The sequence below is a fragment of the Odocoileus virginianus genome, chromosome 14 (assembly GCF_023699985.2).
Source record: "Odocoileus virginianus isolate 20LAN1187 ecotype Illinois chromosome 14, Ovbor_1.2, whole genome shotgun sequence".
NCBI lineage: Eukaryota > Metazoa > Chordata > Mammalia > Artiodactyla > Cervidae > Odocoileus > Odocoileus virginianus.
In genome coordinates, this window is record NC_069687.1 from 32,394,352 (window position 1) to 32,410,428 (window position 16,077).

General features: G+C 40.5%; 1 protein-coding gene across 7 annotated transcripts in view; it reads right to left on the reverse strand.

The window, feature by feature from the left end:
- CPLANE1 (ciliogenesis and planar polarity effector complex subunit 1) overlaps window positions 1-12,106 on the reverse strand; it is a 104,758-nt gene extending 92,652 nt beyond the window's left edge. For 6 of the 7 annotated variants that reach the window (XM_070476592.1, XM_020901628.2, XM_070476594.1 and 3 more), the window contains exons 1-9: window positions 11,996-12,106; window positions 8,876-9,002; window positions 7,536-7,671; window positions 7,298-7,417; window positions 6,678-6,910; window positions 5,510-5,616; window positions 4,131-4,287; window positions 3,599-3,702; window positions 1,055-1,237 (exon numbers count right to left, since the gene is read on the reverse strand). In XM_070476592.1, coding sequence (XP_070332693.1) covers window positions 1,055-1,237; window positions 3,599-3,702; window positions 4,131-4,287; window positions 5,510-5,616; window positions 6,678-6,910; window positions 7,298-7,417; window positions 7,536-7,671; window positions 8,876-8,956 — 1,121 coding nt within the window. In that variant the 5' untranslated portion in view covers window positions 8,957-9,002; window positions 11,996-12,106. Of the gene's footprint in view, window positions 1-1,054; window positions 1,238-3,598; window positions 3,703-4,130; window positions 4,288-5,139; window positions 5,450-5,509; window positions 5,617-6,677; window positions 6,911-7,297; window positions 7,418-7,535; window positions 7,672-8,875; window positions 9,003-11,995 lie in introns of those variants that run through there. The other variant, XM_020901630.2, reaches the window with a different exon arrangement.
- Between the last annotated feature and the right edge of the window lie 3,971 nt (window positions 12,107-16,077).

Here is a 16,077-nt window from a genome sequence, read left to right on the forward strand (position 1 = left end):
TTGCTAGAAATTAAGTAAAATATTTTGTTAAATATAATCAAGGACACATCCCTCCTCAGTTTTCCTTCTGTAAAGCAAAGGTAATGGATTAGTTTCAAAGACCTTTTCCAATTTTTTGTTTTGTAAACAGCTATCTATATGTGCCTACCCAAACATAATAATATCAACATCAATAAAAACAAAGATTTACTGAGCTCTTACTTTATGCCAGAACTGTGCTAAAGCAATTTATAATTAGTTATTATCTTGCTTCATTCCTTCACGTCTAAGAGACAATTACTGCCATCTTCATTTCAGAGTAAAAGAAAATGAGGCTCAAAGAGTAACTTACTCAAAGTCACACAATCAATAAGTAGGAGAACCAAGGTTTGATTCTTGATCTGACTCCAAAGCCAAACTGCTACATGACCTCACAATTTAAAATTTAAATATGGCTGAATTCTAAAGTCTACTATCCATTTCCAACAACCTTCCCATTTTTCCCTTTGGGAAAAAAGTAGATACACCCATGGGTGCTCAGTTGCTTCAGTCGTGTCCAACTCTTTGCGACCCCATGGACTGTAGCCCGCCAGGGTCCTCTGTCCATGGGGATATACTGGAGTGGGTGGCCATGCCCTCCTCCAGGGGATCTCCCTGACCCTGGGATCAAATCCATGTCTCTTACATTTTACACTGGCAGACGGGTTCTTTACCATCTGGGGAGCCAGATACATCCACATGCCAAGTTAATTTTTATTTAAGTGCTCTGCTTTTAAAACAATAAAAGACATATCACACTTTTATTAATTTTTATATCAAAGAGGTTACATTTTTTAGTGCTGTTAAATATTTAAATAACATATACTTACATAGTCACATTGTCAAATTTTCACCAGGATTAAGCCACAAAAAGAAATAGAAGAAAACTATAAATAAGAAACAGATATTGAGATGACAGACTCAAATAAAGAGTAAGACAGTTTGAAACATGAAATTATATTAAAAAAAAACACAGTAAAGCAATACCAAAAGAGAAAAACTTCTGTAAATAAATTAAATGATTCAAATATCTCACCTATATGTTATTAGTGGGTGAAGAGGAATAAATTCTGCTGGCCCAAATTCTATAGAGCAACCAAATGTAATTAACGTTAGCAATTCACCGTGACAGGTCAATAAAACCAGGGAGCCACGTTTTAACACACAAGCCAGAAAAAGACTATCGTGAGTCCAGCTGACATCACCTACCCAGTATGACCTAGAAAAAGCAAAACAAGATGTTTAGAAAGGACTCTCTACAATGTCTCTAACAATTTATAATGGCCAAGAAGGGGTGAGATACTTCCAAAAATAAGGGCAAAAGAATGAATAGTAGGCAAATGTCACATACATTTTGTGTATCTTACTTCCCAGGAAATAAGAAGAAAGGAGTTTGCTCATAAACATCTAGTTCATACAACATACCAATTAGAAATTTACTTACATTCATAAACAAATCATAAGATGAAAATACTACCTAAAAATCTAAAGCTTTTAAGTCACTTACATTATAGCCAGAACAACTTCTAATCCTAGTGATATCCATAACTAAGATCTACCAGTAGATTTGAAGGTCAATACCATGCCTGTCTCTCAGAAGCCTGCCAGAGCTCCACTCAAGAGCAAATTCCCTCTTGCCAAAGCCATCTTTACCACTCCTTAACTGTCTGAAAATATTAATATTTCTTTCATGGGGACAGAAAGTAGCTCCTTCTCATTTAAATGATGGACACCGTCAGTCAAACAGACCACTGAACTGAGACTAGAAAGGAAATTTTGGGAAGAGAAAGAAAATAAAAATGTATGGCTGGATGAACCTGAAAACTCTGAAAAGTCAGAGAACAGCAGAGAAGTGTTCAGAAAAGGAAATTAGGATTCAAGAGGAAGAGGAACTATTCCTCCTCTATAATCCTACACAGGTCCCTTGCCATCCAAAATCACCATTACAGTTCTGTCCACCCATATGCAGAGAATGCTAACTTTGTTTAAAAGGCTAAAAACACCTCAGCCTGAGTATATAAAATGATCTTCCCAACCCAGGATTCTTCATTGCAGTCTCTCTAAGCCCAGTATTTCTCAACCTAATCATAATCCCACTCTTCCTAAGACAACATAGAAAGAAATAAAAGAGAAAAGAAAATGTGTTCAAGTATCTTCCACTCTATCAGACCCTTCCTTAAAGGACTGAATGCTTTCCTTATATAAACTGAAGTTGCTCAGTGGTGTCCAACTCTTTGCAACCCCATGGATAGTGGCCTGCCAGGCTCCTCTGTCCGTGGGATTTTCCAGGCAAGAATGCTGGAGTGGGTTGCCATTTCCTTCTCTAGGGGAAAGTGAAGTTGCTCAGTTGTGTCCAACATATAAAACAAACTTTAAAGTCCATCAAGCACAAATGATGAAAACTGCATTATCTATCTAAATATCTATTTGTTGTTGTTCAGTCAGTCTCTCAGTCACATCCAACTCTTTGCAACCCCGTGGACTACGGCACGCCAGGCTTCCCTGTCCTTCACCATTTCCGGATTTTGCTCAAATTCATGTCCATTCAGTCAGTAATGCCATCCAACCATCTCATCCTCTGTCAATCCCTTCTCCTCCTGCCTTCAATCTTTCCTGGCAACAGGGTCTTTTCTAATGAGTCAAGTCTTTGCATCACGTGGCCAAAGTACTAGAGCTTCAGCATCAGTCCTTTTAATGAATATTCAGGATCGATTTCCTTTAGGATTGACTGGTTTGATATCCTTGCAGTACAAGGGGCTCCAACACCACAGTTCAAAAGCATCAATTCTTTGGCGCTCAGCCTTCTTTACGTTCCAACTCTCACATCCATACATGACTACTGGAAAAACCACAGCTTTGACTATAGGGACCTTTGTCAGCAAAGTAAAGTTGCTGCATTTTAATATGCTGTCTAGGCTGGTCATAGCTTTTCTTCCCAGGAACAGGAAGCTTTTAATTTCATCGCTGCAGTCACCATCTGCAGTGATTTTGGAGTCCAAGAAAATAGTCTGTCACTGTTTCCATTGTTTTTCCATCAATTTGCCATGAAGTGATGGGACCAGAGGCTATGATCTTAGTTTTCTGAATGTGGAGTTTTAAGCCAGCTTTTTCACTCTCCTTTTTCACTTTCATCAAAAGGCTCTTTAGTTCCTCTTTGCTTTCCGCCATAAGGGTGGTGTCATCTGCATATCTGAGGTTATTCATATTTCTCTCTGCAATCTTGATTCCAACTTATGCTTCACCCAGCCTGGTATTTCGTATATACTCTGCATGTGAGTTAAATAAGCAAGGTGACAATATACAGCCTTGGTGTACTCCTTCCCCAATTTTGAACTAGTCCATTGTTCCATGTCCAGTTCTAACTGTTGCTTTTTGGCCTGCATAGAGGTTTCTCAGGAGACAGGTAAGGTGGTCTGGTATTTCCATCTCTTTAAGAATTTTCCATCTCTTAAAGAATTCTTTTAAGAATATTTGTTGTAAAAATATCTATTTAGACACTACTGATCAAAGCCTTAAACTTATTAAACTATTAAAAAATTAAAAGAAAAAACACTATTTAGAAATAAAAAAGAATCCTTACCTGACAAGAGTGGCTGGAACCACAGGATTCTTATTACTACATCCTTTAAGGCTACCATAGACAGTAACAAAATTCAGTGTGTTTATAAATAATACCTGAGTTGCCTAGAAAGAGAAAAAAAAAGACAACAAAACAATTAAAATCATTTTATGTATATTTCTGAAGACCTAGAGACCTATTTTATCAATGAACTATCTCATCTTTCCCAACTGGCAAGACAATACCAACCACCTATAACTCTTCTCCCTGTTATACTATATTTTAGGAATATCAGTTATCATTTTGCCCCTCTTTCTTCCTTTTACATTACCCTCTTCTTGCTTCTGAAGGTCAAATTTCAAAAATTATGGCACCTAACATAAATAATGTTACCAATTTACAAAGTCAAGTTGGATCAGGAAACACCAATTTAAAGAACATAAAGTAGTATTAAGAAAAAACAAATTATATTCAAGGGAAAAAAAAAAATCTCTAAACTGAACTAAACTCTCTCTTTTACAGCTTACTCCCAAAACAGATTACATTTACTGACCTTTGGGTCTTTCTGATTAAGCGTTACTGCCAGGTTAAGTCCATCTCTTGAAAATGCAGAAATCAGAGCTCCCCTTGACTTCACTGATTCACATTTAGGGATCAGACTGCACAGAAGGCAATCCTTCTGAGCCCACTGAACACAATATGGCAGTGATCTAAGAAAGGAATGAAATAACGGAAAACAGGAAGTATAGTAACTTTTTTATATTAATATATATTTCATTACAGAAAATTGAACGGTCCAGCTAAATTCCTTCATATGCATATATATTTCGGGTCTCTTAGCAACTGCTCACAAGTTTCATCCAGGGCACAAAAGAGCAACTGCTAACTAAACAAGGTAGGTCCATATAGAGTTTTGTAGTAACAGCATGCCCTACAGCCAACCCCAAACACATCTGCATCTACTAAAAGTTTAGATACATGTATTTCTACATTATTACAAATATTTTTGGGCTTCCCTCTTAGCTCAGTTGGTAAAGAATATGCCTGAATGCAGGAGACCCAGGTTTGATTCTTGGGTCAGAAAGATCCCCTGGAGAAGGGAATGTCAACCCATTCCAGTACTCTTGCCGGGAGAATCCCATGGACAGAGGAGCCTAGCAGGCTACAGTCCATGGGTTCGAAAGAGTTGGACACAATTTAGCAACTAAACCACCAACAGCTAGTTGTACATTTAAAATTTGTTCATTTTACTTTATATAAATTACACCTGAATAAAGTACTGCTAGCATAAAAAATACAGAAAATAAAAAAAAATCTCACTGTTTTAGTAAATCTTAGGTCATTATATGCTTTTAAATGCATTCTTTCTATTTAATGGGGCTTTTTAAAATAAATAAAACTACTTTTAATTAAAAAAAATGAGAATTTAAAAGGTATGGTAGTAAATTCAAATAAGTTATGTCCTTTTCAAAATTCAATTGAATTAGTTTTTTTTTAATTCAATTGACTTAGTTTTCAAGGAGTTTTTTATAGTCTTAAGACAAGACCACAGACAGCCTTACCTTTTATGTGTTCTCAATTCCAAGAAGGGAAAAAAATAAAAACAAGAAAAACTTTCTGTAATAAACATGTAAAATGAAAAGTAAAGAAACAGAACAATACTTAAAGGGAGAAACAATTTGTAAAGTCTCAGAGGTCAATGTTCACATTTCATTTACTGATCTTATTACGTATTTATGGGCCAAAAGATATTATAATAATGTTTCAAAAGGGACAGAACTTCCCTGGCAGTCCAGTGGTTACGACTCTGCACTTGCAATGCAGGGGCTGTGGGTTCAATTCCTTGTGGGGGAACTAAGAAGATTCCATGTGCTGTTCAGAATAGTCAAAAAAAAAAAAGAAAGAAAACAAAGAAGGAAACATTTACCTCACCTTACAGGTGTAAATACACTTTCATGCCACCGAATTGCTAGAAATGTTAACTTCAGGCATTCCCCGGAATAGAAAGTAAATGAACACAAGCAGCAGTCTCCAAATAACTGTAGATAAATTTCACATACTTTAGTATATAATAAATCTGAAAATAAATCAAGAGGATCTAGAAACTGTCGTACTGAGTGAAGTCAGACAGAGAAAGAGGAATATCACATGATATCTCTTATATGTGGAATCTAAAAAAAAGTGATACAAATGAACTTGTTAATAAAACAGATTCACAGACTTAGAGAATGCATTTATGGTTACCAGGGGGAAGAATGATGGGATAGTTAGGGAGTTTGGGATTAACATGCACACACTGCTATGTTTATAATAAATAACCAGCAAGGAAAACAGAAAATAAACTAACTCCTGAAAGAACAGAAAAACAAGAAAAAAAACAGCCCTACATTTTTTCATAAGTAAGATAAATGAAACTTATCAAGAACCTGCTTCTACTTTTATTCTTAACATATAGCTTAACATTAAGCTAAACACTAAGAAATTTATTTCTGAGCCAGAGGCATATCTCAAATGGGAAATCAAGATGTAGTTACTCTCTTAAGAAAACATTGCCATTTACTCTGGCTATATAACTGGGAATATTCTTATATATTTATTTTTCTCTTCTTTTATGGTGGCATATTATTTAAACTAGGGCACTATTCATGAGGTAAACAACAAAAGTTCAAAATGCAATTTTTAACAATAGCAAATTGGGTAATAACATATTGGTCAACACATACAAAGAGTATCATACAGCTATTTAACATGTCTTTTAGTTAACAAATGTGTTATTTACTGGGAATGGCTTACTTAATATCACCAATTCTAGTTTATTTTTTTATTACAAAGCTAGTTATATTCTAAAACTAAGGAAAATAAAACTAGGGAAAGACCAAGGAAGCTCTAAGTTCAAACCACTTTTAATAAACTCTTTTAAAATGGGACCAAGAAATATAAAACTACCTTTTCCAGGATAATTTCACCATTACTACAATTAATGATGACCGGAGATACACAGCTATCATTACACACTCTGCTCAACAGCTTCCCAGAAAGTGTCTGCTCTTAGAGTCTGAGGTCTCCACTTCAGGAACGCCCTGTCTGATTTGGACTTTACCTCATTTTTTATAAAAACAGCATGCACTACGGCTTCTTTATCTTCAGTGGAAGGTAAAGGAACTGCTTCTTCAGGCATGATCTGGGACCACTGGCCCACCAAGGAAAGGCTTTTAGAAGATAAGACATTCTTGAATTCCAAATGTTCCCAAAGGAATATGCATCCAGAAGGAGTTATAAGCAGAACTCTTTTCCCATTGCCAGATACATACAAGTACAGTCTCGAAGAGCTTGCTAAAAAAACAACAAAAAAGTTACTAAACCTCTGAAGTCGGAATTCCTGCAAAAAAGTACAAATTTTATCTATTCTGACAAGGATCCTAAATGAGGTTTCCATTCAGAAGGCAAAACTAAGACATTAATAATAAATTAAAAGTACAAATAATACTAACACTTATCATGTACTCATGTGTGACATTAGGAACCCACTGCTATCACAGATATGTTAGGCATGCCAAATTTTTCTTCCTCAAGATGAACCTTAGTGTTACAAACAACCAACATCAAAAAATACTTACATATACATGGAAATACATACAGATATTTACAAAAGCAGAGGCATATTTCTTTTCCTCCTATATATCAAGTTAAATCAATTTAAACAAATAAAAAAACTCCCACCTACTGCAGCTTTAATCATTTCCTTAGGCTTTTCAGTTGCTTGTATAGTTTTCAAACAATCTTGATCTTTGTTCCAGAGGAAAACCTCCCCTGTAGTGAGTACCCCAGCCAGCCAGGCATCTGTTTTCAAAACAGAAATACAATGCTTACAGTCTAACATTTCCCTTAATATTACCCCCAAAATTATTTTTAAAAATACAGTTAATCTAGCCTTTTGACAATATCAGTACTACTTAACCATTACTGGAGGTTGTTAGGAGTATAACATCCTTCAACAAAGGCTGAAGACTGGGAATTTTCTTCTTTGTCCTTCCTGAGAGCAAATTAATTTCATTTACAAATCTATCATCCAAAAGAAAAACAGCTTCATTTTCCTAGGAGAAGAAATATGTGAGAAACTTAAGAGATGCCAGAAGTTAATTCAGCCTCCTACCTAAGTTATCACAGAAAGGAAAAGAAAGTGACATCTAAGAAAGATGGTATATTTGTACTACACATCATAAAATGAACAATAAGGGCTTCTTTAAAAAAGCAGTTTTATTTATTTATTGGCTGTGCTGGGTCTTCATTGTGGCTCAAGGGCTTCTCTAGTTGTGGCGTGGGGGCTTAGTTGCCCAGTGGCAGGTGGGATCTTAGTTCCCCGACCAGGGCTCGAATCCACATCCTCTTCATTGGAAAGCAGATTATCGACCACTTGACCATCAGAGAAGTCCCAACAATAAGGCTAATTATGTAACCTGAAAATTTTTTCATTCTATCTTAAAAGTACCTCTTAATAGAATTACTAGGTAGTATGACCTAGTATCCACACTGAGATTTATTTGAAGTTTAAAATTATAGGAGTGTCTTACAATTCTGCTAGCCCACGCTGAGTTATCTGCTGTTAGCTCATCGATCTGAAGAGTAGTATGGACAAGTTTTAAACTATTTACTTAAATAAACATGGCTTCTCATTTCTGAAGCAGTAGCATGTGCTCCTAGACTTCAGTTTTAGAAGACATCCAGAAAATGTTGAGCTTACTGGAAACTTTCCAGTAGACACGAGGCTGCTTCATCACCTGCATGGGTATTTCAAGATTCACCAGGACATGAAACTCCCCAAACATGTGCCTTTGCTCAAAAAAGACCCTGTAGATGCAAAAGCCATGCTCACTTTCAATAACTGCAGAGAGGCTTTCTGGCTGGGCAATCTCAAAAACTGGGACTTGCAGGGTGAAGAAACTGTGTCCCAGAATTCCCAGGAGAGCTCAGAAGATGAGAGTGAGGATGATACACCATCCCAGGACTCCAAGAGCAAAGCAACAAAGGATGGTGAAGAAGATGAAGCAGGCGATGGAGAAAAGGAGCGAGAGAGTGATGAGAGAGGTGACGAATGTGATCAGATCACAGAAAGACTGAGGTTCCCTCCCCATCTCTGTCAGCCTCCTACCATACAAATACACAAAATCCTGCTCAGTGGGCAAGTGATCCTTCTGCAGATGCTATTTTATTTTTTAAAGGTTATTCTTCGATCTTAGAGGCAAAGCACACATTTAACACATATTACAACTGATATTGTACAACTGAAGAAAAACTTACCTGTCCCAACCAGGAGACTCGTGGCCAGGGTTTTTTCTGCTTGATACTCGTTGATGTCAAAACTTCTAATCTTATCTCCATGCTTGTTAAGATATCAAAGACCAATTAAGTGAAAAGTCACAAGATGCTATAAAAAATGATAAGAACATGTAATATTTACTAAAGATCTTAAGAGTTTTCATAAAGTTTTAGTAAATGACTTTTTCATTAGCTCAAGTTTACTTTCTTTTAAAGGTAAAATGCTGATACCTTATTCAGTATCTAATCTTGAGTAGTTAGGCAAAACGTGTTTGCTTTTTTGACAAGTTATTCCTCAGACTATGAAAGCAAACACAAATTTGGAGAATATCTTGACAGTATAGTTTCTATGTGATTACTTTCTCATCTTTCCAAAGACAAACACACAATTACCCCCTATCCCATATGTTCTTCTTATACTATGACTTTAACACTCCTCTCTCTCATTGAGAGCTCTGGTCTATGCCTCATCCCTTGAAATTGGGTGGTTTTTTACTACTTTGACCAAGTGTAAAATGGAAGTGAGGCTATGCATTTCACAAGGCTAGCTCACACAAGGCAATACACCTTCTACCTTGTGTTTGTGCACGCTTATTAGCTCAGTTGTGTCTGACTCTTTGCAACCTTTACAGCCTGGCCGACTATAGTCCGTCAGGCTCTTCTGTCCATGGGATTTTCCAGGCAAGAAGACTGGAGTGGGCTACCATTTCCTCCTTCAGGGGATCTTCCCAACACAGGGATCGAACCCACATCTCCTGTGTCTCCTGCATTGGCAGGCAGATTCTTTATCTCTGAGCCACCTAGGACTCCCCACAACTTCTACCTTACTCCCTGGAATAATTACTGTTAAAGCCTTCAATCACCACATAAGCAGTCAAACTGCCCTAAGTCACAGAGCTCTAAGAACGTCCAAACTAGACAACATAGAACTGAAGCCCTGAAATAACATGATGTAAAGATGCCCAGCAAGTCTCCATGCTGGGTATGGGGATGGTTTCAGTAGAGGCCATGACCCGTTTGTCAGAGCCCTACTGGGGTGACAGGAGCATAATCTTGGGTGAATGGTCCATTCTTGAGTGAATCTTGGAAGGATGATCACACAGTGGGAGAATCTGACACAGTGATTTGGAGCCAAGAGAAGTGAGGACACAGAAGCCATAATGAAAGGGATCCCATAGGACAAAGTGAGGACACTTGGAGCATCAGAACAAATTACAGTAATGGATTTAAAAACCCATGGACTAAAACAGGAAACCGTGAATCCATATAGTCATAAAAAAGTAACTTATTAAATTGAACATTTGATGCAAAATGGTATATTTACATTGTTTCAAAATATCTCCCTATAAAATACTCATTAATACAAAAGACAAAAAGTCACTTCACAATGAAGAAACTGGGCAGATTCCATTGTACCTAAGGATCAAAATGAAAATAACCAGAATGGGACAAAAGGAAATCACCTGCCACTTAACAGTTAAAAGGAGAAAAACATCTGTGATGACATATGTACAAAGGAACATAACCTGAATCTAATCACAAGTAAATATCAGGCAAACCCAAACCAAGGGATAGTTTACAAAATAACTGATCTGTAACCTTTTAAGGTTATGAAAGTTGGGAAAAGACTGAAAAACTAGTCCCAAAGAAAAAAACCAGACAACTACATGAAGTCAGTAATTTGTAAACTTTATGTTTGCACTATAAAGGACAATATGGGAGAAATGGAAAAACCTGAATAGAAAGAGAAACTGAGGATTAGACGGTTGTTACGGATGAATGTTGATTTTCTGATTTTGATGGTTGTCTTGCATGGGCCACGAGTATGATAGGGGCAGCGGGGCGGGTGGGGGAGGAGTCTAAGACACTGCATGCTTCGCGGCAAAAAGTAAAGGATAAAAAACTAGCTAATCGGGACTTCCCTGGTAGTCAGGTGGTTACAACTCGGTGCTCCCAACACAGAGGGCACAGGTTCAATCCCTGGTCAGGGAACTAAGATCCCACATTCCAAAAAAAAAAACCAAAAACTAGCTAATCATTTCAAGCTGTAATGACAGAGCCCTACAGAATTTGATGATGGATGGTCTTCTGTCTCTTAAAGCTCTGAAAATCACCTCTTGTTATAGAGCGAAGGTTATCTGTGCCGTATGCTGACAGGCATTAAAATCACTAATGGTTCCTACAGATGTGTGTGCTTGGAAGGTCAGTCCTGTCTCTTTGCGAGCCCATGGGCTGTAGCCCGGGAGCTCCTCTGTCCATGGGATTTTCCAGGCAAGAATACTGGAGACGGTTGCCACTCCCTCCTCCGGGGGATCTTCCCACCCCAGGGATCAAACTTGGGTCTCTTATGTCTCCTGCATGGGCCAGCGGGTTCTTTACCACTAGCGCCACCTGGGAAGCCTACAGGTGGATACTAATAAACACCATAAAACATGTCAAATTAGTTAATGGACGACAGATAAACTCGACCACACAAAATATGTGAGGAGGAGAAACAGGTTAAGTTCTACCTTCCCTCCCCCCGCCCCCCCCCCCCCTCACATCTTAATTGAAAACACTGGCAAAAAGCAATTTCCAGAGGAATAATCCAAGTTGTTCGGTGGTTTCCACCACAGACGAGCCTGAGAAATCACGCCCATTCCTCCGCGCTCAACTAATCGCCCACCAATGTCACACACAGGGGCTGGCCCACGACCACCCCGCATGAGGCATCCCAGGCACCCCTCTGAGATTCCCTACCGGACCGCGCGGGGCAGCGCCGCCCTCCACCCCCCGAGAGCTGCCACCGCGGCGCCCACCGGGGACCGGGCAGGAGCTGGAGGACACCGGGCCGAGGCCGAGGTCGAGCCCGAACCGGACCTCGTTCCCAGCCAGCCGAGGGCGACCCCGCGCCTCCGGGAGGCCGAGGATGCTGCGGCGGGAGGACGACGCCGGGAGACCGGGTAGGGGGGCTGGGTGCGGCGGGGGATGGCGGGGCTGGGAGGTGGCGGGCGAGCCAAGACTCGAGAGCGTGAGGGGGCGGAGGAGCCCGAGGACGCCGCGGGCCGGAGGGCGAGCGCAGGAGGCTGGGGCGGTGCAAGACGGGAATCTGCGGGCAGTTACCTCCGCCAGGGCCTGGCCAGTCCGGGGCTGGGAAGGCGCGACGAGGCTGAGATGAAGGAGGGCGACGGAGACAGGCGGAGCTGCCCGCCCCAACGCGAGCCTGCGCCTTGGCGACGGCGGAGGGCGGAGAAGGGACGCGGGCGGGCGCCGCAGTGCGCCTGCTCCGAGCCGGCTGGGAGCGCGGGCGGGAGGCTGGAGGCGTTCCCCAATCCTTCTCTCCGCCGGGTCTCCCGGGGTTCCCGCCCTCGTCCTCCCAGCGGTCCTGCGCCTCCGCTGCTTCCCTGCCTGCGTCCCTTCTGCCCAATCGCCCGTCCTTCCGCTCAAGGTCTCATCCTGAGCTGCTGTGGTCGTTCTGTTTCACCTCCACGATGGTCCGTTGGTTCCTCTGACACACACCTTTGAGTGGCCAGGCTGTATGTGGCGCTCTCCAGAAAACCGTTTAATAACCAACTAATATGTCAACTGTGAAAGTGCTGCACTCAATATGCCAGCAAATTTGGAAAACTCAGCAGTGCCCACAGAACTGGAAAAGGTCAGTTTTCATTCCAATCCCAAAGAAAGGCAATGCCAAAGAATGCTCACTCTATCACACAATTGCACTCATCTCACACGCTAGCAAAGTCATGCTCAAAATTCTCCAAGCCAGGCTTCAACAATACCTGAACCGCGAACTTCCAGATATTCAAGCTGGATTTAGAAAAGGCAGAGGAACCAGAGATCAAATTGCCAACATCCGTTGGGTCATGGAAAACACGAGTTCCCGAAAAACATCTACTTCTGTTTTACTGACTATACCAAAGCCTTTGATTGTGTGGACCACAACAAATTCTGGAAAATTCTGAAAGAGATGGGAATGCCAGACCACCTGACCTGCCTCTTGAGAAATCTGTATGCAGGTCAAGGCTGTATATTGTCACCCTGCTTATTTAATTTATAAACAGAGTACATCATGAGAAACACTGGGCTGGATGAAGAACAAGCTGGAATCAAGATTGCAGGAAGAAATATCAATAACCTCAGATATGCAGATGACACCACCCTGATGGCAGAAAGTGAAGAACTAAAGAGCCTCTTCATGAAAGTGAAAAAGAGTGAAAAAGTTGGCTTAAAACTCAACATTCAGAAAGCTAAGATCATGGTATCTGGTCCCATCACTTCATGGCAAATTGATGGGGAAACTGTGGAAACAGTGTCAGACGTTATTTTTGGGGGCTCCAAAATCACTGCAGATGGAGACTGCAGCCATGAAGTTAAAAGATACTTGCTCCTTGGGAGAAAAGTTATGACCAACCTAGACAACATATTAAAAAGCAGAGACATTACTTTGCCAGCAAAGGTCTGTCTAGTCAAGGCTATGGTTTTTCCAGTGGTCATGTATGGATGTGAGAGTTGGACTATGAAGAAAGCTGAGCACTGAAGAATTGATGCTTTTGAACTGTGGTGTTGGAGAAGACTCTTGAGAGTCCCTTGGACTGTAAGGAGATCCAACCAATCCATCCTAAAGGAAATCAGTCCTGAATATTCATTGGAAAGACTGATGCTGAAGCTGAAACTCCAATCCTTTGGCCACCTGATGCAAAGAACTGACTCATTTGAAAAGACCCTGATGCTGGGGAAGATTGAAGCAGGAGGAGAAGAGCACAGCAGAGGGATCAGATGGTTGGATGGCATCACCGATTCAATGGACATGAGTTTGAGCAAGCTCCAGGAGTTGGTGAAGGACAGGGAAGCCTGGCCTGCTACAGTCTATGGGGTCACAAAGAGTGGGACACGACTGAGCACCTGAACAAGAACTACAAAAACTGATGATTCTGGCAATAAATCCTTATTTTCCTCTTTTGCAAACACACTTGATAAAGGCTAAAATCAACATATTAAACATGTCCAAAATAGTCTACTCCATTAAAACTCCAGTTGATTCCAAAATGTAGAGTACCAGTAACTTAGTTTTGGTTTGGTTTTCTGATGGCAATGTAGACCACACTGCCAAAATGAAATTCTGGGACTCTGAACAACCCTCCTGATAATGTGAGTTTTATGCAGATCTAAAGTATTACATGTCAGGACATAAGAACATAAAATGAAGCTAGTGCAACTGAGACCCTGAATTTTTTATTTTGATTCAATTCAAATAGCTATGTGTGGCTAGTGGCGCCTGTATTGTGCAGTGCAGCTTTAAATCCTTGTTAATGAACTTGACTCAGCTCCAGTTTTTCTCAACCTCAGTTCAGAACTGGAAATCTCTTGGAGAGAAAATTCAAGTGGTGCAGTTTGGATATGGGATTGACTCTTGGATCAGTCAGCTATGGCTGGGATCATATAGTGCAGAAATCGCTGCTGAGGGCTTGCTTGTCTGTGTGTATCTGAGGCCATTCTCCCCCCAACAAAGGGAATTATTATAAGCTGAGGTCTATTATAAGATGGAGTGGTGGCTTCCCTGATGGCTCAGTGGTAAAGAATCTACCTGTCCACACCGGAAACACGGGTTTGATCCCTGATCCCAGAAGATCCCATGTGCGGCGGAGCAACTAAGCCGCTGCGCCGTAACCACTGAGCCTTCGCTGTAGCGCCCGGGAGCTGCAACTACTGAAGCCCACACACCCTCGAGCCAGGGCTCCGCAACAAGAGAAGCCACTTCAGTAAGAAGCCGAAGTACCACAACTAGAGAGTAGCCCCCACTCGATGCAACTCGAGAGAAGCCAGTGTAGCAACAAAGAATTATTTTAAAAAGATGGAGTGGTGAGTTATTTAGGATAGACTAGGGCACCATATCAAAAAGCCTCTACCATAAATTAGTGACCTAGAGAACAAAGGCAATTATTTCTTACTTGTGTATCTATTACAGGTGATTTAGTTTGTTAGGTTTGCTCTGCTCAACACAATTATTCAGAGATCTAGGTACCTTCGAGATACTCATCCTGTAATTCTCCAGTACGTTGTTGCATAATCAAGACTGATGTCCAAGTGGGATTCAAGTCATGGGAAAGGGGAAAAGGAGGGAGCATGCTCACAGTCTTGAGATCTAGGTCCAGTATGGTGCTACACAGTATTTCTGGTTATGTTGTATAGAGAATTTCATCATCTGTTCACATCTAGCCACAAAGCAGGCTGGCAAATACAGATTAGCAGTGTACCAGTGAGACTGATAGAATAATTTTGGTGGATGGTTAGCAGTCTTCGTCACAAGTGCTTAGAATATTAAAAATAGTAATACATATTTCTTGTCTTGAAGGGTATCACAGGTTTGGTGAGGAGATAGAAGACTAGGTAATTAGCAATGAATAAGGAACATGCTGTACAAGCCCCCAAAAAAGAATGACTTAAAACAGTATTTCTCAAACTTTAATGCACCTACAAATCCCCTGGGAATATTGTTAAAAATGTAGATTCTGATTCAGTCGGTCTGGGGTAGGTGGGGCCCTAAGATTGACTCTCCGAGCAAGCTCCCAGGTGACACCAATTCTGCTGGCCCCTGGACCAGTCCTTAAGTAGCAAGTGCTTGCAGTTGCAGCAGGGGAATAGCATTGGAGTTTTGTATTATGGTCCAGTGATCACGAGTCCAGTTTTGGATGTTAGACATCTTATGTTCAATTCCCAACTTCGATTTACTGGCTGATTTATTAATAAATTGCTTATCTTTAAACCTGATAAAGATCATAAGTAATAGAGAACCACACACAAACTGCATTTAGCAAAAAGAGAAGTTGATTAGCTCATTAACCCAGGGGTTCAGCAGGTAGCTTGCAAGTTTTGATCAGGCCGGGCTCTTCTGTTTTTCTTCTCGTCACTCTGCTGTTTGCCTTCAGGCTGGCTTCTTTTGTGGTAAAGTGAGAAGATGGCACATTTACACCTATTTTACAAGGCAAATGTAGTTTAAATTTTTATCTTTAATTAAGGATTCTTCTTGAGCCGCCAACCCAATATGTACCAGGGAAAGTTTTTACCTTGACAAGTATGGTACTTCCATTTCTTTTTTGAGAAATCTCTTTCAAATAAATGCTGTGCCTTGCAGATTGTCTTTTTCTCATTCTATTCAATCTACCAGGTAGATTCATGATGAGAGTGGGAGGAGGGGTTATATG